This window comes from Musa acuminata, chromosome BXJ2-1 (assembly GCF_036884655.1).
Source record: "Musa acuminata AAA Group cultivar baxijiao chromosome BXJ2-1, Cavendish_Baxijiao_AAA, whole genome shotgun sequence".
Taxonomy (NCBI): Eukaryota; Viridiplantae; Streptophyta; class Magnoliopsida; order Zingiberales; family Musaceae; genus Musa; species Musa acuminata.
Genome location: NC_088338.1, coordinates 7322447 through 7346280, shown reverse-complemented (window position 1 = coordinate 7346280; position 23834 = coordinate 7322447). Strand labels below are relative to the sequence as shown.

Genomic DNA, 23834 nt, shown 5'->3' with positions numbered 1-23834 from the left:
TGGAGAAAAATAAAATAAAATCTGCAACTCATATCATCATATCCCCCCCCTTCTATAGTCTATAATATGTTATTATGAGCATTAATAAATTATTCTTTAAATCATTCTTGATTTGAAAAATATTTTTTATTATAATAACAATAGTCTCTAATAATTTTTATCGTTAATTGCCACATAGACATCCACGTGCCGAGAAAATAATAATATCTTTATGATATATATTAGTTTATTATTGGGTCAATTATCTTATTATTATTTTTATAATTTTTATAACAAATAAATTAAATACCGTCTCAATTTTTACATCGACAAATCGGTGTAGTAAACCAACGGCGGTGTGCGAGAGATTGAGCCGGTCCAACTCCATCCAAAACTTATTGAACCCCATTGGTTGCAATCTGGTAGCATTGGTTGTTGCAATCGTGGGTTCGTCGCCGCCGTCGAATCCCGCTTCATGACGCGTGTCGAAGCATCGCATTGGCGTCTCGAGGACGACATCGCCCTCTCCATCCTTGCGATCGTTTGTGCCCGCCCGTCCCTTGGGAGCTTCAAGAGTCCAACAACGCCCTGTGAGGCATCTTCACATATCGCACGTCTGCTGGTCTCCTCCTCTCCACCGATCAAGCGAGAACACGACGGACAGACAGGCTAACGAACAAACAGGAGATGGGCGCGTCCTCTTCCGCCGATCACGGAGGCATCTCGGAGCAACAGCAGCGGCAGGAAGAGGAGGAAAACTTAGCCGCCGCCACTGGCTTCCTCCCCTCCCTTCGCAATGCCTTCTCCAGCCTCTCTCCGCCCTCCTCCTCTTCCGTCCCCCTCGCTTCCCTCCAGGTACTGCTGCTGCCTACCGATCCACAACCCATGTGATAACTGACCCTCGATTCTCCCCTCTTATGCGTGTAGGAAGCTCTCTCCCTGAACGTGCAAGTTGTTGCGTCCGAATCCACGCCGGTGCCGGAGCACTTCCCTGCACTGTCGAACAATCTCGGCGCAACCCTGGTCTCGCTCTTCTTCCCCGTTGCCGATGATCGTGCTGACGGTCGAATTGATTGGATTGGCTTCTTGAGCGGCTACAACCGGTGCTGCGGCAGGATGCCCGTCTCACGATCCATCAACGTGCTATACAGATTGTACGCCGCCCTGTCCCGGGAAGCCGGAGCGCCTTGCGGCTTGGAGTTCGATCCCGATGCTGGCGACGATGATAAGGTGGGCGGGTCTCTCTTGCCGGGAGAGGTGCTTATGCTTTTCTGGATCAGCTGGGTCATGGGGCATTCTTCGAGGATCGCGAAGATGTCCAGAAACGCAAAGGATCCTTTGGTGCTCCCTGACATGAGCCATTTGCTAGTGTCGGCTTTGGTTTCGTGCGGTGTGATCGCGGAGGAAGATGAGCACATTTGGAGATCCGATGTTTTGGCGGTCGATAAGGGTGTTTCTGCGCAGAAGTTTCAGACGTGGGTCTTGACGACAGCACCAGGCTTGGCGAATTGTCTTCCGAAGTATGTCCAGGAGAGAATCCAAGCTTGCTCTTCTTCGAAGGTACGTGAAATAATTCTCAACCATTCCATGAACTCAGGTAAACAAAGGAGTTTATCTGCATGAGTAAGATGGCTTGTTCCTAACATAGCAAAACTTGCAGCAACTTTGTGAGTATCAATTAGGCACTGGCACTGATGCAGCATAAGGGCATACCTCCAAAGAGATTTATTGAGAACTATTCACAAGAATTTAAGAAAAAGAAATTTGCATGCATTAAGCTAATGTCAGGAATTTGGTTATGGAAGTGTAAGGGTCTACCTGGGATAACACTGATACGAGTTGAATTCATTTGTGAAGAAGATTTAGGAGACCAGGAGGCAAAATCATTAACTGACAACTTGAAAGAATGCACAATCAGGACTATGTATTATTTTTCACAATCTAGTGTAAGTGTTAGTGCATTGTTTGATGGAAGAATTGCTTCAATTGTCAGGTTGCTGTTAAATAAACAGTAGTGAAAATTCTTTATATTCATCCCTTGTTGTGGTTTACGGCTTTGACATGATGGGTGTCTAAACTGATTTTTCTACACCTGCACATTTTTGATAGGTTCAGGGACAACTTCTCTTTAGAGTTCTATCTTAAAAAGAATAAAATAGAAGCTTCTTTTGAGGCACATGTTATCGTATACAACCTATGATTGGTTGAGGATGCTCACGGGTGTGAAATAGTGGAGAGGATGCAGCACTTGATTAAGCGCCCATGAGTAAGGATGACAGTAGTTATATTAAGGACACTAGACTTCTATACGTGAAGAATGGTTAGCACTTGGGTTGACCTCTATCCACTGATCTAGGGGGCTAGATCTTACAGTCAATTTGGTTGGTAATTTGGCCTTGTTATATGTTTCTAGTCCAGCTACTTTTAAGTCACACATGTTGAAAAGGATAGATGCTGTGAAATCACAATAGGGTTCCTTGGTTCTGTATATCAAGCAGCTTTGTAATCTTTCTGTCACATGCATCTGGCAATTTCTCTTCTGAGTTCTTTCAAATTGTTGAATATGACTTTGTCAACCGAATTTCTAATCTAAATCCTTAAACTAAACATGGGAATCAATGTGGCCATGCATGCTAATGCTATGATAAGAGCCAAAGCTTCGTTCTAACTGCCTAAAACTGGCTCTGGAATGTCTTATTTTTAAATTCATACATCTTCTGGATCACAGAAGAAAAAGTTATATGCGTAAAATAGTTCTACTTGGATTTAAATTGAATGCTTGATCAAAATTTTAGCTGTGCATCATAAAATTTTGGATTCGGAGGGATTCTGCCGAACCCCTGTTGTTATGTCAACATTGCTTACTGCAATGCTGAAAAGGAGCTTCATGTCACAGTGGAGGGAATTATGTCAGTCCTTGCTGGCTATTTGGCTTGTTATAATAACTCAATCTATAATTTTCAATGAGTTTTATTTTGTGCTAGCAATGAAAAATTCTTAGGGAATTTTATTTTCTGACCTAAGTCGTATATCGGCAGGAGAGTGAAGGCTCCTCTATTTCAGCATCTGATAACAATTCGACTGGTAATGTTCGTGATGTGTGTCTCTTGACACGAGGAAGGGCTTGGGCTGTCTCCCTTGCTTTGAGGGATAGGTTGAGTGAAGAATTTCTTGCTGCCTCCTTCCAAGGAATAAACTCTGGGGACTTCTTATACAGGTTTGTCATAGTGGTCATAACTGTTTGTGGTTATAATGTGCATATACTTTATGTTTACTTGTTTGATAAGTTTTTCCATAAATAGATTCATTTTATAGTCTCTTCATTTAAAAAATATGAATACGATTTATTTTGGAATTTTCTGACTACCTACTATTTATTGTCACAGAATTCAGACTCATGACATATACCTTCCATTTTCTAATATGACTCAGAATTTCAGGGTCTGTTTGTCTAATTGTTTTGGTTAATATCAGTAATAATATAGTACTTGATGATTGTGAACCCTTCCACCCTACGTTACTTCTTTCGGGATATTAATCTTTGAATTATTTGATATGGAGTATATGGTTGCTGTACGGTAGGGTAGATTAAGTCTTGACTAAGAAATCCTAGATCTGTACAAATTCTAAAGTATCGAATCTATAATGAATACAGCTGCTGCATGCTTTCAGTTAGGGGGGAAAAACCTCTTCTACAAGCTTCAGAGATATATATTGCATCAGCAATATCTATTCAATATGTTATTTTAAATATCTTGTCTCGATCTATTAAAAGGAAATTGAAATGTACCTCATCTTAGGATTGTAGCAAGACTTCAAAAATGGATGTTCCATCTTACTTGATCTGTTTAGATTATACATTTGTAACAATTTTGGGTGGATTTGGTATTTGAGAACTAAAGCGCATATGTATTTGCAAAGTGAATCTTTTGGTTTCTGTTCATAAGCAGCCCATCCTGGATTTGGGATGAATCTGAGTTTTCATATATCAAGATGTTTTGCAGGTCATCAATTCATGGGAAGGGTTTGAGTAGGTTTTGGTCTAATGTTGAAGGTTACAATGGACCCCTAATAGTTTTGGTCTCTGCTAGTTCAGCAGAATCCTCAGAGGTTGATAGAAGTTCCAGAGGGTGGGTGATAGGAGTACTAATTACACAAGGTTTTGAGAACAGAGAAACATTTTTTGGAAGCTCTGGATATCTTTTTGCAATAAGCCCAATTTTCCACGTGTTTCCACCCTCTGGTATGTTGACTTACATGGTTTTGCTATCATACTTTATTTTAAAGTTGATTGACCTAGTATTTTTAAAGCAGGAAAGGAAAAGAACTTCATTTATTGCCACTTGCATCCTGCTATAAGGGTCTATGAAGCAAATCCAAAACCTGTTGGCTTAGCATTTGGGGGATCTACCGGCAATGAGAGGATATTTTTGGATGAAGATTTTGCTCAAGTTACCGTGCGTCATCATGCATTTGACAAAACTTACCAACATGGACCTCTCACTCCTAACCAGGTTAAGCTTCACATTTCAGACCCTATCATTAACATCTTTAGCTGTTTATATTCGTTTTTGGTCTTGGTTCTTCCACGAACTTGAACAGCTCATTTGCTGTGGGAATATTAGCATATATTTCTTCGATAACTTTGCTAACCATAGGAGGCTGGATTATTTTTTATTGATGCTTTGCTGTTTTATCTTTGTCTTCCACCCATGAGAAATTCATCTTTGACCATGAGTAACCTTCTTTGTTATTTGGAGGAATCTATAACTTTTGAATTAAGTTTTCACAGGTCCATTCAAAACAGACAGACTTTGTTCTGAGATAGAGTTTCTAATGTCTGGCTGACCATTTTGAGTGATGTTGATTTCTGTAAATGTACTGTAGAAAATTATTCTTGATTTTTTCTTATCTAAAACTAAGGTGCATTTTCACTTCTCTCATTAAGACCTCCACGAGGATGCTGTTAAAGAGTACGGTAACAATTAAATCTTTCATGTTATGTTCTTTACAGGGTTTCTTACCAGTTGAGGCTCCTGTTGTAGAGGTCGAGGTATGGGGTTTTGGTGGAAAAACCGCAAAGGAACAGCAAGATTTCTATAAAAAAAGAGAGATGCTCTTCTCAGAACAGCGGCGGAAGGTTTGAGCATGACACCACTTATAGTTGCATTCTGACCCAAGGCCCAAAACTAATATTAACAGTGTGCTTGGCTCCTTGTGGCAGGTTGACCTGAAAACCTTTGCTAGCTGGGAAGATTCCCCCGAGAAGATGATGATGGACATGGTCTCTGATCCAAACAAAGTCCGACGGGAAGACCGCTAGAAAAAAAGATTTGGTTTATGCGTCCTGCTATTATTCGATTGTCATATTTCATAGATATAGAGGCTCATAATCCAGTTAACCATGAGATAGGGTAATTATATTGTTTCCAGGAAGTTCTAATGATCTCTATTTCTTTCGTATCAGAGATGTATCTATCTGAACTCACCACTGTATCCATGTAATAGCTGTGATGAATGAAATGAAAATATATAACGTGCTTCTTGGTTTCTTATAGATAAGACAAAGGACAATTGGATCGAATGGGCATAATATACTTTTATGCATTTCTACCTCACAAATTATATGTGGGAGGTCATTATTTGATGTGCTTAAAGTGCATAGTTATTACTAATATATCAACTCAGTCATGCACGTTGTTCCAATACTCCATCGTGGCAATCTAATAGTCTTGACTTGATTTCTCTAGTACTAATAACTTCAGATTAGAGTCCATTTTATACAGGTCAGTAGTGTATTATGGTCATGACAAATTATTCCATGTTTGACGTAATCTTCGTGCCTAACTTATTGTAAATTATTCCTCTATATATATAATTTTCTTTTTAATTTTCCCTTCATTCTCACGCTCTCAGTCCATTGTATATGAGCCCCACCCTATTACGACGGATAGGGTCCAAGAACTCGGCCGCTGATGCCTTCCTATTCCAACATCACAAGCGTCCACTGTTCAGGCATTGGCCATCATCAGCCCACCACGTGTGCGTCCCCATCGCGATCTGTGGATCGGATCCTACCTTACCCCAAATCAGAAGAAAATGGTTCCCATCGTAACCGTACAATTTGAATGTAGACGGTTAAATCACTGTCGGAGGTGTACCATATCCCTGGATAGGATCCTAACCCGACGGCCTTACGTACTCAGTGATGCCATTAATTCCGGAAATCATGAGTAGAAAAAGCATTTAAAATAGCCGCATCCAGCGGCGCAGACCGGAAGCCGACGGGAGGCAGCCGACTCTTGTGCTATCATTAGGGTTCTCTCGATTTCCCCCTCTCTCTCTCTGTCTCTCTCAACCTTCTTTAGGAGATCCATTTCTCCGATCAGGAGAGAAATCGCAGTCGGCTTCCCTCCTCCGATTCTTGTAGTGCCTTCCGCAGATCGATCGAATACTGGTCTAATTTATAATCGGATCGTGTTGAATGGCCGGATTGAAGCAGCCGAAGAGGGTTTCTTGGGCCAAAGATTTGCATCAGGTAATATTGAACCGGATCCACGCCGACCCCCATGTATCTCACCTGAGTACTCTTGCTTTCCCTGATCCTTCGTGTTTTTCATGCCTTGCAATCGTCGAGTCCTTGCTACTGTTACATGTTGGTTCCTTTTCCGATTTCTTCTTACGGTCACATCCCGTGTTACGAATACAATTATGATTTTTTCTGTTGTCGCAATTTCTGTTAGTTCTCGGCTTGTTTTCCCCCATTTGGGAAACTGATTGTCGCGATTGTCTGTTTGTTCTTCGATTTCTTTTTTCCCAGTTGGTAAATTGATCGGGAGTGCCGATCTGTGCATTTTGTTGAGTTCTCGTTCTTCCTTTTTGGTAATTTCGATCGGTAGTTGCCGTCTCAATCAGATCTGTTTCTCTTTAATCTCCAGCTTATCATTTATAAGTACCCGGGTGGAGGTTTCGATGGAATTAAAGTCTTTGTGCTTCGTTATAGACGAGTCATCGCTTGGTTTGGTCCACTGGTGTTTTGTTCTTTGTTTGTATAGTAAGCTTTATGTAGTATGTTTGAACAGGGGTGTTGGATGGAGATGTGGCATGATGGATCGGACGTCCAAGCCGATTACACACTTTAATTTGGTGTCTTTTGACATGTTCCATCTGCAGAATTTGCCACGGAGAAGTAAACACACAGATTACATCGTCTTCGTGGATGACTAATTAACCAATCGATGTTGAATAGCATACCAATTAAATGTCGATCGAACGACACAGTACCAACTCATGTTGCATTTGTATCAATTCAACCACCGGTGGAGATCTGTAGCTTAGAATGCTGCAAGATCTTTGGTAAAACTCATTTCGGATCAGTCAGAAACCAAGATAATGCTATTTAAAAATAGATGATGTGTCTTTCAGCGCATGATTAATGAGTTGGTGCAAGGAATATAACATTTAAGATAACTTGCAACATGAGTTGTAATGCCAGATTTAAGTGTCTCACTGATTGGTGGAATCCTGTGAGTGGCCCAAATTATAACTACTTTCTCTTACAGGAAGATTCTTGTTAGCTTTTCTCAAGCAAAGATCACTTGAGCCTTTCAAAAGATTGTATTCTATAATAAGTACGACTACAATTGTGTGGTACATGTTAATTGATGTAATCTGTAGCTTATAAAACATCAAATTGCTTGAACTTATGTCAGATCATTATAAAATACACAACCATGAGCTCAATAACACCTTCATGAGCAACTAATGTGGTTCAAGCGTATTATATACTAATATTTCAAAGCAATATGGTAAATTACTAATTATTTCTATATTAAAAAAATGTGTATCAATGGATCTTATGATAATAAGATATTGGAAATGTAATTTATTGATAAATCATTTCATTGATTAGTCAAGCTATGAATCAGTCAAAAATTCTGTTAGTTGACTGAAAATTTTGGAAATCAGTTGATTTTAAAGTTTATGCCATTGGATTATTTCTTTTATTTTTTTAAAGCTTATATTTTTCTCTGTGTTGTAATATTATTTTTAGTTTATTTTTAATTTTCTTTTGTTTTACCATGAATTGAGTAGTTGTTTTGTTTTGTTTCTTCCTTTATGGATTTTATAAGCTTAACTAGAAAAGGACAATGCTATGTACTGGACAACAAGTAAAACCTAAAAGAATCATAATATAAGTTTTTGATAAAATATAACAAAAAAACATAGATTAAACTTAAAAGTTTCATCTTGTTATCTTTAAGTAAAAAATAATCTCTAATAGTTAATAAATTATCTTTTAAAATTAATGAATTATATGATTTATTAACATTAATTAGTACAATTTTGACTAATTGACTACTTTCCTAATAAATTATTCGACTTAAAAAAAATCAATTTAGATTTTTGAAACCATATTGATTATCGGAAAACTCCTAATTGATACTTAAATTATCAAGAACTTTAATTAATTATATAAGGTTGACCCATAATTAATGTTTTTTCTTCAACATCATATATAAAGAAACTGAATTTATTAATTGGCTGATTTGAACATGATTAAGTTTATTTTTAAGTGTGTAAACCTTTCCATCTGGTCCTTTTATGCTAATTCATTTATATTTTAACATCCAGAATAATCCAATGAAAAGTAAGTGCAATTAGTCCCTTTGAAACTATAATATCCAAAGAATGCTGTTTAACCAGGTTAGCAATGAAGGAAAATTCAAGTAACCATCACTACATTTTATTCCATACCCCCCAACCCTCCATTTCCTATTCCCTTCTATCTTATTCATGGAAAGCCCTTTTTCAGTGTGACATTAGCAGTGGGACCTGACTCACTCTGCTGCTAATATCTGAGACCAACTAGTTTTTCCTTAACAGATCAATGAGTTGAGCAATTGTTCATGAGTCCACTTATTCCTTGATCCTGTAGCTACCATCAAGGAAAATTTTGAGAGATTTAGCTGCAAAATCTAAACAGAAGGAATTCTTCATCCATTACATGTTTGCTCTAGAAAATAGCATTTGATATATATAAAAGATTGAAAGTAATATTACAGATAACAAAGCCATGAACAAGATGAAGAGAATCTCATTGTGATTTCTCACTAAATTGTTTCTTATTTGATTTTTACTCATGGCAAAAATCATTGTTGTGCACCTTAGTTATTAGTTGCCATTTCATTTTTAGGTTTTGCTTGTGGTATGGTAAGAATATGCAATGCAATAAATATGAGACAAACCTCTTTTCATCTAGAGGAGAAATGTGGAAATTATTTTGTTTAAACGTCTTGCGACGAGTTCCTGCAGTTGATATGATGCTTCACTAATAGAAACATTTTTTTTGTTATCTTGAATATCAACTGGTATTTTGTCATCATTGTGTCATGTGAATTTGCTACTCGTGTTGTGTCTCTTAACTATTAACAAGAATAAAGACTGGAACGAAACAGCAAAATTTAATTACTAGAAGCAGTGGCAAGCAAATGATACTTAGATGAAGAAACAACCCGATCTAATGAAAAGGTTTGTTTACGATATCAGGACAAGGCTATAGTTATAAAACTGCAAATAAAAATGGTGTTTGCCGTTCCTAGGATCCCATGATCTGGCATGCATATTTGTTACATGATAAAAAGGATATCTAAGTTTGATGCTTGAAAATCTTATGGAATTGACTAAAACAATGATGGAGAGGAAACATAAGTATCAAGATATAAAAATGAGATGTGATTGCTACTGCAAGTAAAGTTCTGATATTGACATCAGTTATGACAATCTGTGGAACATGCCCATATCATGTGGGATCCATATTCAAAGTGGTGATTTGCTCAGTCAAAACTTTCTCAAGTTTTGGAGATCATGACAGGAAAATGTAGTAAATTTATTGTGCCCTTTAGCTGTTGGTGTAAGAAGGGTGTTGCATAAGCTTGTAGCTATACCATGTTTCTGGTGTTTCTGGTGTTTCTGGTGCGATGGATTATGACGTTTTATGGCTATACCATGGAAATTATACTGGTTTTGCCGAACGTGATGTTAATCGCATAAGCTTGTAGCTGCTTTAGTTTAATCTATTTTTTCTATTACTCTGGCAAATTGATCAGAAGTATTAGGATGGCTTTAACTTTTAAGTTTTTGCATATTCTTCATTACAATAAAGGAAGTTCTCTTTGATGCCAAATTAGTAAGCTGTCTATGGCTAAAACTAATACTTTAGATCAATCACACATGTAGTTTCTTCACAGTTTTCTTGAATTTGAACTTATCAAATAAATTATTTGTACATTCGTTAGTGGAAGACTTTAGTTAAAACAATATCAGCCGTGACATTACTCATGTTTGGTGTTCAGCCACCTTATTTGTTCAAATATTACATTACTCATGTTATGGTCTACATTTGTCCAAAAGTAGTTATATTTGTTCAAATATAACTGCATTTTTTGTTAGGATGACAAGATGCATGTTTTCCATGGCCAGAAGGAGCATCTGTTCTTTTTTTGGAAATGGTCTGGAAAGCTGTCCATTCTGTCAATAGCTCATTTTATGCTTATTCTTGCATCATTAACCAATCAGTATGTTACTTGAAGTCTTTCAGTTAAGCCCTTGATTTTATATAGGAATAGATATTTTACAACTATATACTGGATTTCAACAGCATCTTCTGTTTCATTGAAAGGTGGACAATTTTTCTGCTCCATCTAACTTTGTTGTGTGAGCTTTTCTTTTCAGATAAATTTGTTATTTTAAATTCAGGAAAAATGAATCTTTTTATGTAAGACTGGAGTCAAATTCACAATTTCTTTTTGCAATGATGAATCAATTAGAAAGCAATTCGATTTTGCAACACTCTTCACCACCAGTTTAAAATGAATTAACTAGCATTTTAGGGCGTTTGTCTTGCAACTATCCTGTGAAATCTTTTTGTTAAGATTCTGCCTCCATATATATTCTGTTCCTTCGATCAGAATAGTTGATTGAAACTTTCTAGCTTACCATCATTCTTATGAACCTTTTTGGTTTTGTTTCTTTTACAGAGGAGGTAAGCTATTTATGCAACACGTTTGAATAGTGTAGATATTGATGTGCACATGCAACACTTGGTCTCCTATGTTTCTTCAATTATACTTATCAACAAGAATTGCTGTTATTATTGTGGTTTTATCAAGCCGAGGTTTCTGGTTGGTGAACTGCTTCTGTTTTTTCGTAGTGACTACTTCATTAATTTGTGTAGAGCAACAAACTCAGTTAACACCTAACATGAGTAATGTACATTTTCTTTCATTCACTTTTTTCAGTTATTATATGTACATCAGTTTATCAACGATACCTTGGAGGCTTGGACAGAACCATATAACTCTATTCAACTTGGGACTTGTAATTTGTTGGTTTTAATCTTCTATCCATAATTTTCTTATTCAAATGTGCATAATCAAAGAAGTTTTAATCATTCAGCTATTGAGTAGTTTACTAATAAAAGCAAGAAATTCAAAACTTAAGTAATTCTTTGACATTACTTTTCTTTGCACATGCAATTTATTTATGTATTTAAAAATAATATGAGGAAAAGTTTAAGGATTTTATTAATCAGAGCTACATCTAATTGTTCATGGATGAAAATATTTTTTTAGTCTTTTCGACGCATCATCTTCAACATTCGCATTTCAGAAACATGAATTTTTTGGCACATATTATTTTTTGATCGTACAATATGCGAAATCGTAAAGTATGACTAGCCTAATAATTTCTTATAAGATTTATCTTTTGATGATAAGACATCGGATAATCACAAAACTCATGATGCTCTTTTTCACTCTAACCAACTTTTATCTATAAATAATATATTCATCAATCTCTATTAAAAGGTATACATAACTACTTGTTTGAAGTATCAACAAATAAATTATATAATAACAAAATAATAAAAATAAATTACATAAGTGAAAAATAAAATATATCTAAAAAATAATGCTTATTTTTAGATATAATTTATTTTTCACTATACATAATAAAATAATAATAAATTTTGCATTATACTTATTTTTGAAAAATAAATTACATAAGTACAAGGACCTATATCTAAAAAAATGAAAAAAAGTTATGGTATACCGCATTTGTTCAATCATTGATGAAAGTTACTGATCTGTTTGAGAGAGAAATTTATAAATTAAAGCATTCATACTAAATATAATAATTTAAGGTTCACAATGAAAAGTTAAGAAAATGAGGCCGATAAGAAAATTGCCAGTGTATATAAAGCAATTGAAGTTGAGAAGTTCAAGCAAGATTCACCATTGAATAGATCAGACAATGGAAGCTACTATCATGTCAGGATTCATACATTTGAACTGAGCTTGTGTAAAAAATCAATACCAAACTTTCATCAAATTCAAATTTTCAAAATGCATCTCTAACTTATCCTTGAATGGATCCAGTTATGCAAAATCCATCTTAATCATCATCAGTTCAGTTGTATTAGACCAACTGAATAACTTTTGAGATGATGTTTGGCTCTGGAGTGATGTATGTAATTATCAAATCCTTTTGGTTGGCCTTCATGACTGATGTAACTCATATTAATTAGACTATGAGGAAACATTGGACAGCATAGCTTATATTTTGGTTTTACCATATAACTTTTGTTATGGTGTATGTAGTCTTGGGCATTTTTAATGAAATTGCTTTTGGTCTTTGGATTGCTTTCCTATTGTTGGGTTTCAGTTATTTTTTTATTTTCAGGAGCCTCCTTCAAGTAGATTCAATGTCATGATTTCTATTTTATGTAAATATTGTTTAGTGAGTAAATTTTGATTGTGGAAACTTTAGGTGTTTTAAATACAGTGCATTGTTGGACTCTTAAATCTTCATTGGCGGCTCCTATTCATTTATTTGATCCCACTACTTATTGTTTTGGATCATAGTTAGAGAAGGATAGCATGTAGTTGAATCTTTTTGCATGGAGAAAGATAATGTTTGGCTATTAAAGTTTCACTTTCTTTTTTCTTTGAATTTCTAATTTCTTTGATTCATTGCATTTCTATCTTTTGTGCTGTTACTTCTGCTGAAATCAATTAGATAATATAAATTTTATCTACATTGGCACATTGTTAGCAATGTTCTCTCTCTCTCTCTCTCTCTCTCTCTCTCTCTCTCTCTCTCTCTCTTTTTCTTTTGCACATTGTTAGCAAATATAAGGCTCATCAAGTGTGATACTATCTGCATTTGGAACAGGTAAGATTATTCTTAGCAGAGGATGCCCCTGCTGTATCTGGGTTGGGGACCCAAGACAATCTCCAGGCAAAGGGTTCATGGTTATTGCATGCAACAAGCATAGGCAATGATGATTCTTCTTTACCTCCAGGCTTTGAAGCACCTCATCCTGCATATCAGTTCAGATTGGAAATCTCCCAAATTCCTTTAGTCAAGTGGAAATGCCCTCTTAATGTAAGGAATAACTTATCCAGTTTGTCTTTATCGTAAAAATCTCAGAATGTTGACTGTAACACGTCCATTGCTTATCTTTTTCCAATTTCAGATTTTATTGGATCCAGAGTGGGTAGTGGTTGCTGGAGAAGAAAGTTCAGAAGTGGCTGTACAGGATCAAAGACAACTGAGAATTCTTGAAGCAATCTATCCACGGGTGCCTTCCATTCCTCCAAAGTGAGTGGCTTTTCTTGTCAGTGTAATTTGATATTATTTAACAGCCTTGTCATTTTGCTCACTCCAAGCCTGAATCTAAAAATCCAGTCCTTCGGTTTCATCGGAGGTGCAAGATTCGTTTTACGATGACACTCGAACTCCTGTGATTCCTATAACTGCTATTGAAGATGAAGAATCGTCAGAGCAATTAGAAACAGTGGCACCTACATTTTCATCCACCCAAAGCCAACAGACAAGTGCTCAGAATCTGCAGAGCATGCAAGGAAAACATGATATTCTAAATCTTGAGTTAGTTACAGAACAATTCCAAGGTCATGTTACCCAGCCTGCTCCGACTGTGCCTCGTTCTGAGACAACTTCAGGTAGGATTCCACCGATTGCCGAACCGGATGTCATTGCTGCTGCTTCTGCAGCTTTTACAGCCATCATGAAAACCAACGAGGAAGGAAGTATGATAGATCGTGACCTTCTTATTAACATCCTCAGTAACCCCAGCTTGGTGGAGAAGTTGGTTACGGAATATGGAGCTCCTAAGCAATCTCAGGCCCTCTTGGCTCCTGTATCAGTCGCACCACCATGTTCCTCTGTACCAGTTCATCACCTGGTTCTTGCTCCACCAGTCCCACCTCCACTTCCCCAAATCAATCCCAGTACTCCTTCCTTGTCAGTTTTCCGAACCTCACAAATGTATCCTTTACCCACCAGTTCAGTGCCACCCCAATCCGTGAATCCTCATGCTTTACCGCCCGTTCAAATCCCCGTCAAACGTCAATCAAGTGGGCAAGCAGCGTCAAGAGATGCCAATTATCTGAAGAGTCTAATCCAGCAGCATGGTGGTGAGAAGCAAGATGGATCTGATCTGAATTCTGTACATGCTGCTAGTTGCCAGAACAATGTGGTCGCCACCAATGCCGTCGATCTCTATGCCCCTAGACTGCAAAGAGAAGCCAGGCCTAAGATCCCAAGGCCTTGTGCCTACTTCAACACCCCTAAAGGGTGTCGACACGGAGCAAGCTGCTCTTATCAGCACGACCCTTCTTTACCGCAGCGGATTGAGCCGCCCAAAGGATCAAAGAGAATTAAATTAGACAGAGGAATTGCTGGCAGGAACTAAGGTTCGAAGGTCTTTGTTTTATATTTGTTTGAGTCGTGTTATTTATGTTCATTCGTATCGCATGCACATAGCTAACCCTCACTGCTTGTCAGCATCTGATGCTTTTGTTTCCAAGAGCTACATTCCGATGTAAAGATGAAGTTGTCAAGAATCGTGAATCTATGTTACAGATGGTAGTCTATCCATGCGTGGGGGAGGCATCCTTGTTTAGGTGGAACGAAATTCTTCAACTCGAGATTGATGAGTCCCATTGGCAACAAAACAACTGTGCCTCCTCGAATTAGTTGCACATCATCCAAGTGGTGTAGGTGAGGCGCTTTCAGGTGCCAGTCGATGCAGCAGCTGCGAGCCTAAGTCTGTATTGTCTGTAGCTATCAGCAAGCGTGATTTGTGCTCATACTGTTGAAGAAGGGAGTTCGGATGGGGCATATTTCGGACACGTTGAAAACTGCATGGGTTGTCGCAGGTATTGTCATCAGAAATCCCCTTTTTTTTTTTTTCTCTTTGGCTTCCTCTGTCGAAATTGAAGAGCTGAAGAGGATTCTCTGTTCGTGTTTTCCATCTCAACTATGGAATTATTGGCGGTAATTTTACGTTAAACATTAGCAGTCGCATTCGTTCACGTTCTGTGCAATTCTTGTTATTTAAGACGGTCGTGGTTTGATTATAGTATTTAACACGCTCAATTATCAACAAGTTGCTGCTGCCGCTGCTATATTTTGTATTGGTCTGTTTATTCTTGCCTTTATTTTCTATGCATCAAAAGCTTTTGGATCACACTTGTTAATTACAATGCCATACAATTAATTGAGGAAAGAAATTGGCACGTGATCACCATAAACGAGAAAAAAGGAGCGAGATCTGGATGTTTTTGCAGTGTGTTGATGATGTTCTTTAAAGTTCTTCGTCCTTACGTCGCGTATGCTTAGCGCCTCAAACGCAGTGTGGAGTCTGGTCACCTGCGGTTGTGATAAGAAACCGGACTTTGGACGGTTGGGCAATGATTTGAATTTTTTTGGGGGCTTTTGGTACACTGGCATCACGCGGTAAGGATACCGAAGGCTCTGCTTACCTCCAATCCCCCTCCGCCCACCCTCGGGGGCGCGGGTCGGCCAGTTTGGAATCTGGTCACCGCAGGTAAGGATAAGAGTTCTCCAACTGGAGGATTTCAGACTGATTTAATTTTTTTTCCGGCACTTTAACCTCCGATTGTCAAGCGGTAAGTTGACCGCAATTGTATCATACCATCATCCTTCGCCCTCCCCTCTGCCTTCACGCTTCGTTTTTTCGTTAAAGCCCACCGAATGTGTACGTCGTCGTCGTCATAATATGTATATATATATATATATACATGTATGTATATATATATATATATATGTATGTATATATATATATATACATGTATGTATATATATATACATGTATGTATATATATATACATGTATATATATATGTATATATATATGTATGTGTATATATATATATATATATACAACTTTTTTCCTTTCAAAGAGTTGTGAATTCCATAGTCACAAGATGAAACAAGATTAGCTTAGCATTTATACATGCATTCTACTAATTAATGACTTCAACGGTACCAAGACCCAAACTTATTGTATCAAATGTGTCATATACCATACCATTGTAGGCCAGTCCCCATACCTTTTATCCAAAATTTGAAGAGCATGCACAATAGAGTTGAACGAAGCAGCTAAACATGTAGCTATTGCCAGTCATATGTATATGATAGACATGTAATATAAAAGACACGACCAGAAACAAACTACGATAGTTGTCAAATACCTGCAAACAAATACATAAAAAGCCTTCAATTTCATGCTAATATATAACCTGATGCGTAGGAGCTTCCAATCCAACATGAGCTCCTCTTCCCAACCCAACATGCATACAACAATGTTACATCATATAGTAACTGAATTGACAAACCCTCGTATAGGCATAAGCATTACCACAACCAAGTTCGAAAGCAGATCACATGTTCCTCTTGATGCTTGATCATCTTTGCCATCTTCTCTCTGAAAACAATAGCACTGAAACGTGTCAGCTAGTGATACTAGTCAAATGGTTTAGGAGAACAAAATAATTTAGTTCTTTGGAATAATTGTGAAAGGTGAAGTAAAATTCAGCAGAGAAATATTATTCTACAGGACATAAATGTTTGTAGATACAATAGTGGCACACAGCACTCATACCAAGTAAAAGAATGTTTGCATTCTAATTAGAGATAAGCACTCCTAATAGGCGGTTTTCTTGTTGTCCACCAAACAAAACAGAAATTGTTTGAAGTTGCAAGAAAATCACATGCATTAACGGCATAGACGAGAATGTAATTGGATATGCAGCTCCCAAGTGTTCATAGAATCAGTAGCTTACCAGCAGAATCATGAGGAGAATGAGCTTCAATGCCTTTCACACTCTGATGAGCTCGTGATGTTGATCTTTGCATGCGCGGGGATGAGCTCTGTTTTCCATTCTCAATAGGCAAGGAATGCCTCTTCTTAGGCTGGTTATCATGCAGATCAGGGCTGGACTTCTGAGATGTATTACCATGGGCTTTAGCTCTCGCAGATGCAGTGGCTTGCATGTAACCTGGAAGAGAACTGCTACTACTGTGCCTGGGCTCCTGCTCAACACTTTCAGTCTTTGTTATCCCAAATGAGTTACGCCTCCTTGGAAATCTTGAATCCTTCGTTAAATTGTCTGTGGTACTTCCACCTGAATCGTTATTTGGATTAGATGGAGATTTTTTACCAACCAATTGAGAGCCTTTCCTACGGGTAGGCATGCAAGGATCCATCCTACCCTTTTTGGTATTCACAGAGACATCACTGGATGGGGTTCCGTGTAGATCAGGCACTGTCGCATGGCTTCTGGGAGTTCCTTCAGGCGATCTAGTTTGTTCTACCGTACCTTCCAGATCATACTGCACATCTGAAGTGGTTGGCTCAGCTAGATGTTGATCAACTTGCACCAAGTCAACAGAAGCATTCGAGTTGGCCATAGTTAGGTCACCTCCACAAGGTCTCGCATTACCACCCGAGTTGGAAAGATCAGAAGCATTCTCAGCAACAGCAACAATTGCATGATTCTCTTTCTCCAGGGCTCCAATTTCAAGAACAATTGCTCCACCTTCCATATCAGATCTGTCCGGCGAGTCAAGTGTGGAAGAGATAGATATTTCAGTGCCACATTCTGAAACTGCAGCTTCAACCCTCACATCAGGGAATATTTTCTCTGCTGAAATTGCTTCTTTTCCATTTGCAAGAGAATTTACCTCAATATTATGGCTCTCTGTTTTTGTGTTTGATGCAGCAGTTGTATAAGCAGAATTAACAGATTGAACTACAGTTGATGTCAAACTCAGCTCTTCAAATTTTGATTGAGCTGCAACAAATGCTGGATTGCATGACTTTCTTGAACCAACTACAGACTTCTTCTCTTCGTTTTCCAATGTTTCAGAGGATGCCCCTTCAGTATTATTATTGGAGCCATCTTTCCCAGGTTCAAGCTTGTCAGCATCAACTAACACATTATTCAAACATAGATTTGGTTGTAAGTGTTTATCATCCAAGCTTTCCTTATTAATCATATCCATGTCTGTACAATCTCGCATAGTAGTGTTCAGAAGCCCATTTCTGACTTCTGGCTTTTCCATATCATTTTTAGGCAAAGAATTGGAGAAATTATTTGGAGCAACTAGTGAAGTTGGAAACTCAAAATTACCAACATTTTCAATTGTTGAGCTATTTTTACCATCATCTGCCATGACTGATTTGGTTGCAGCACATTCTAGATCAGATAATTCTGAGGAAACTGAAATTGAAATCTCTTTTGCTGGTTCACTATATGTCATGTTAACAATCTCTTCTAGTCTGCAATTCCCATGGTTGAAATCTTGCCCATGTTGTTGCCCAACCCCTGATGAAGTCACAACCATCCATCTTTCCAACCACTTCCATGCCGAATCAGACTTTGATGGATCACATTTTATATATATGATTTTTGTCCTTGGTGTAGTTTCCAGAAGCTTAAAAGGGTTAAAGATGCAAGTTCACATTATAGCAAACCAGAGAGACAAATCCTATATATCGAGAAATGAAAATAACTAGACATACCTGACGGGCAAACCCATTTGAAAGCAATTTCTTGATTGATGTTTTAGTTGATTTCTCGAAAGTAACACCCTTTTCCTGAGCAAGATTGTAAGAACAAAAGGAAATTAAAAAATAACAAAAAAAATCTCACAATTAAAGCATTTAATATCATGTTGCTACATACAAACGACAAGTTCCATCCACGTTAATTAGTAGGGCACAAAGAATTGATCATGTGATGCACATGCTTGGTGAAAGAAACCAAATTCAAACACAAGCATTTAGCTACCACTAAATTCCTCAACATTGAATGAGACTAGCATCCTCAATATCAACATAGCTGTAGACAACATTTCTTGTTATGCATTAATACAAGGGACATCATATGTGTGTGTGTGTGTGTGCGCGCGCATGTACATATATGTACATGTACATATATATATATATATATATATATATATAGACAGCTACTACGTCTATATATATACATGTACATATATACATATACATATACATATACATATACATATACATACACATACATATATATAGACAGCTACTATGCCATCAGATACCATCGAAATCATGATGATCAGGCACTTGCTCCACATAGTCATGTGAATAGACATATTGGCTTAGAGCAACTGGAACAGAATGCATTGTCGAGATCCCGAATGACAGTCAAACAGGAAATATACTACCAGGAATGTCTATAGACTAGTTAGTTCAAATACAGAAACAGGATGCTGTTAAACTAAGAACTATCCATCAAAAATTGTCATAAACATTCTTCCGAGTCCAAAATGAAATTACATATAAAAAATTTTATCAAATTTTTGAGATTTTGTTACATAGTGATGGGCAGGTTAATGATATGTAGTTGTATGTACTGGTATTCGGTTATTCTTAAAGTAAAATGCCATCAGATGAAAGTTCACTAAAAGTTTCATGGATCTTTGGGTGTCTACCTGGAACTTCTTATCTTCCAGTGAAGGTAGCTTCTCAACTAATTGACGAGCATGGTGAGCCCTTACAAATGCTTGCATTCTTATGATGGCCTGAATACACCGCAAAGTTCCGATAGCCTGGCTCCTTACCAAGTGACCACGTACAGCAGCTTGCAACTTGACAACACTCTTGAGTTTGTGAAGCTTTTTCTTAGCCTAAAATTATTTCTAAATTTAAGATAAACAAGACATAAGCAGTACAAAAGAACAAAGAATCAAGTGAAGAATGTACCATATATCCCCTTATAGCAGCCTGAATGACAAGAGCATCAGATTCATTGAGGGTAGGCCCAACTGGAGTTGTACAACTCTTAGAAACTGGAGATTCTGTATTTACTATTTCTGTTGGTACTGGAGAAATTCCAATTGACTTTTCTTGTTCTTGGGTTCTTTCAGGAAAAGAAAAGTTTGGTGAGTGGAAATTGGCAGCTGAGACATCTTGGTTTTCCTTGCTAGAGCAAACAGATAAAGGTTCTGAGATAACATTGTTGCATAGCACTTGATGCTTGGATAATCTCTTACGAAAGCTCCACATGCGCTTATCTGCTGAAGCTTTGGCCTGGAAAGAATTAACAGATATTCACTTATCATATAAGCAGAAAATACAGGAAAACTTGTGAAGACCAACAACATAGTATGTGAATGTCAAAAAAAAAAAAGGGCAAATCTAGTAACCGAGACTGCTGCCTACACAAGGTACAGGGAGGATCAATATAGGCAGCCGTCAATAAGTAACAAGTAGAGAGGTTGTTTCCATGACTCAGATTATGTATTTCCAAGTACTAGATTTTAGTTTAGAGAAGAAAAACCTAGTGTAACACAAGGTAAAGAACCAAAATATGACTCAAAGTGAAATTTAAGTACTTGAAGAGACTCATTGATTTTTTTTTTTTCCAACATCCAAATTGTCAAATTTCAAGTAGGAGACATAAATGTGTGTACACAAAAAATTGAAGTCCTAATCCTTTTAGTTCAAATCAACAATCAGGACAATAAAAGAGATGGCTCTCAATGCAGTTCAGTACATAAACATCATATTATCACAGTCAAGATCCCAAAATATGTTCAGGCTGCCAAATATAAGTACTCAAAATATGCCCTTTGAGGATGGGATATCAACTCATACCCATCACCCACATCCAATGTTGCACTGTTTCGGGATAGCACTCGTTTGCATTATCCATCATATGTTGGCCAGACAAACATGCAAAACGTCCTCAAAGCATACCTTCCTAAACATTTTCGATCATGCTTAAAATAGTTTATTTTCAGTTTACATTCCCACGTTTTATTGCAACATGACAGACTTGAAGCCTTTAATTTTTCTGATAGATGCTCATTGGATTATCTTCTTTATTACCATAGAAAGAAAAATGCACCAGTTCACAGAAGTTATGAAAGATAACAAACACAACACCATCTTTCCATGACGGAACCTAGAAATCTATTCTGATGTTATCCACGAGGAAATGCACATGCTGACTAGTTCAATCATGATTGGCAGACGTCATTGAGAAGAACCTTGACCCAACAACTAACATCTCTAGCCTCTAACAGCAATTAGTGTCTGCTGCCCTCAAACTTTAGTGGTAGGAAGGGGACAAATATATAGCATATAGTGATTGTTTAGATCTCTAACAAAAGTGACAAATAGAAAAAAGAATCAGCTATGATCCTCCCTTGGCACTTCGAATGATGCTACATTGTTGTCAATGTGGGGCCAGCATTCCAACATAGAAAATATCAACTTCCCTTTTCATTTTCCCTTGTTGTCCACTGAAAGGAGAAGTCCGACACCCACGAACCATGCCAAGTAGCAACTCCACCTGACCCAGTTCATGGCATGGATTTGCTGAGGCGGGATCAATTAGCAGTAAGCCTTCCAGCATTCTCACATCCAAGAGCCCGAACACTTTAACCTAGTTTATAGGCAGGCGACAAACGGAGTAAAGATCCAAGTCAAGAACATCCTTCCAACGTCTTCTATCAAGCAGTTCCGAAACAACGCCCTCGATCGATCTCCTCGGATCGATGTGACACAGTTAGGGCCGTGCCACCGACTAAATCACATAAAGCAAGAATCAAGATGCAAATCCGAAGTCTCCACCCATCGCTAGATAATCCTCGTACGGAGAAATCAAGCAAAACCGAAAATGCGATGCGGCAAGTCACCGAATCAGCTGATCAGAAAAGAACTCGTGGTTCGGGATATACAACGGCACTCGGAAATTCCAGGGTGACGGATCTGACGCAAGGCGTTAGCTATTTTTGGGCAAAGATCCACAAGAACCCCTTTAATTTTCAGCTCGAGCTCAACTAGATGAGTCAGATCCAGAAACATCGAACGAAGATCCGAACGAGTCGACGAGGAGATCACATTACCTCTTCCGGCGCGAGATCGTCGTTGTCGACGGCATCGCTGCTGCTGCCGCAGCCGATGATCTTGAAGCATGAGCTCGCGGGTTTCCCCATCTCCCTCGCTTTCTTCTCCGATCGTTTTAGGAACGGGTGGGTATTCTTCCTCTCGTTGTTTCCCGTTCTCCGTCTGCCACTGTATGAGTTCGGCCGCAGCAGAGTAGCCGCTAATACATTAATTGAAGTGATTAGTTTATTCTGCGCTTCCCTCCTCCCATCGAAACGCCGGAACTTAAAACTGCCTCATCCAATACGCTTAAATCCCGCCCGCTGGCGTCCGACTCCACCCACCCACTTCGACCCACCAGGCAACTCGCCAAGCCTTACTGCGGGGACCAGCGATTCGCGGGGTAGGCGTGGCGGGTAGGAAAGAGAGTCCGTTTCATTCAGAATCAGTGTTCTCGTTTACGGTTCCCGAGACCAGGTGGTAAGTTTACCTGCCGCGACGAGACGATCCCAGCGGAGGGCAAACGCGACGGGTGGTCACGAGATGCGCGAGATGCCGCCTACGTACCGAACGCGAACGGTTGGGTCACGTAACGGTGTGCGGTGTCGGATTCGGTCGACAAGGTTTTCAGTGGTGATGGGGGTTGGAATTAGTACCACTTAATTAATAAATTAAAAGGTATATTATTAACTCGTCATTTGCTCCGACAGTGGGCCCCACTGGCACTGCCTGCTCTCTCGATCAACCATATCATTGACATGGGAGAAGACACCAATGAAGGCTTAATTATGATTATGACTGGCTGTAGTATGATCATTGGTGGGGTGTTATGACGGAAGTCTTTTGTTGTGTTGTGGGCGGTGACAGCCTAGTCCATGTTGCTTGCTGATGGGAGGAACAAAAAGAAAAAAGAGTCCCATGAGGGTAGGACAGAGCAGCTACTTCGATCCTTTGAGTCAATCGAGTAAGAAGAACAACTCAGCAGTGACATATTAGCCACTCTGTAGGTAACGTCAATCTAATAGCAAGCGCAACGTCAAAAGGCGTTTGGGATGAAACCTAAAGATTTGACACATCTGGCTTGATTGTGACTCGCCAATCGGATAGATTAGATTAGATCGGATTTGGAAACGCCATGGCAGACGAGATGGTCCTGCCGCCACCGACGCCAATAGTGAAGATGGGGTTACCTGTCACGTGCATCACGTACATGTCATGATGTTAGTCTAACATGGTGCATGTACTGCAGGGGCAGAAATGAATGCCGGTGGTGCTCACAGTGAGATGATACATGCATCATTGCAGAATTCAAGTCCACGCATTCTATCGAACACAAATATTATGTATCTTTTACACCTGTCTAAAGTAAAAGTTCTAAATCTAACAGAAACATTGGCAAAGATGACAACTATCTTCCCGGTGGAATCTACAATAGAGTAATCGATGAGATAACATGGATGTTGAACGGATCTAATAGGCCTCCAAAGAATACCAATCCAACTTTAATGCCCCTCAAGACAGTATTTACCACATTATTTGTAGCAACCTTGGAAAATTTAAATCACAGTGGTTCCAAACAACCATCGTTCGAGAAA

General features: G+C 38.4%; 3 protein-coding genes across 4 annotated transcripts; 2 read left to right on the top strand and 1 right to left on the bottom strand.

The window, feature by feature from the left end:
• The first annotated feature begins 403 nt into the window (after positions 1-403).
• Positions 404-5534, top strand: LOC135598705 (uncharacterized). The gene is made up of 7 exons (XM_065092923.1): positions 404-834; positions 907-1539; positions 3018-3196; positions 3984-4222; positions 4294-4493; positions 4994-5119; positions 5204-5534. Exons 1-7 carry the CDS (start codon positions 667-669, stop codon positions 5300-5302), a joined length of 1644 nt encoding a protein of 547 aa, XP_064948995.1. The 5' UTR covers positions 404-666; the 3' UTR covers positions 5303-5534.
• A 676-nt stretch (positions 5535-6210) lies between these two features.
• LOC103993161 (zinc finger CCCH domain-containing protein 30) lies at positions 6211-15479 on the top strand. 2 transcript variants are annotated; one of them, XM_009413134.3, is made up of 5 exons: positions 6211-6517; positions 13213-13425; positions 13517-13641; positions 13729-14756; positions 14926-15479. In XM_009413134.3, the coding sequence occupies exons 1-4, from the start codon at positions 6464-6466 to the stop codon at positions 14753-14755; spliced, it is 1419 nt and encodes a 472-aa protein (XP_009411409.2). In that variant the 5' UTR covers positions 6211-6463; the 3' UTR covers position 14756; positions 14926-15479. The 2 variants fall into 2 exon arrangements, with proteins under 2 accessions (XP_009411409.2, XP_009411400.2); XM_009413125.3 differs by having other exon boundaries at positions 14848-15479.
• A 969-nt stretch (positions 15480-16448) lies between these two features.
• LOC135598704 (protein IQ-DOMAIN 32-like) lies at positions 16449-22499 on the bottom strand. Its single transcript, XM_065092922.1, has 6 exons — positions 22260-22499; positions 20110-20436; positions 19839-20033; positions 18892-18966; positions 17150-18803; positions 16449-16791 (listed from the first exon to the last, which is right to left on the bottom strand). Exons 1-6 carry the CDS (start codon positions 22347-22349, stop codon positions 16772-16774), a joined length of 2361 nt encoding a protein of 786 aa, XP_064948994.1. The 5' UTR covers positions 22350-22499; the 3' UTR covers positions 16449-16771.
• Between the last annotated feature and the right edge of the window lie 1335 nt (positions 22500-23834).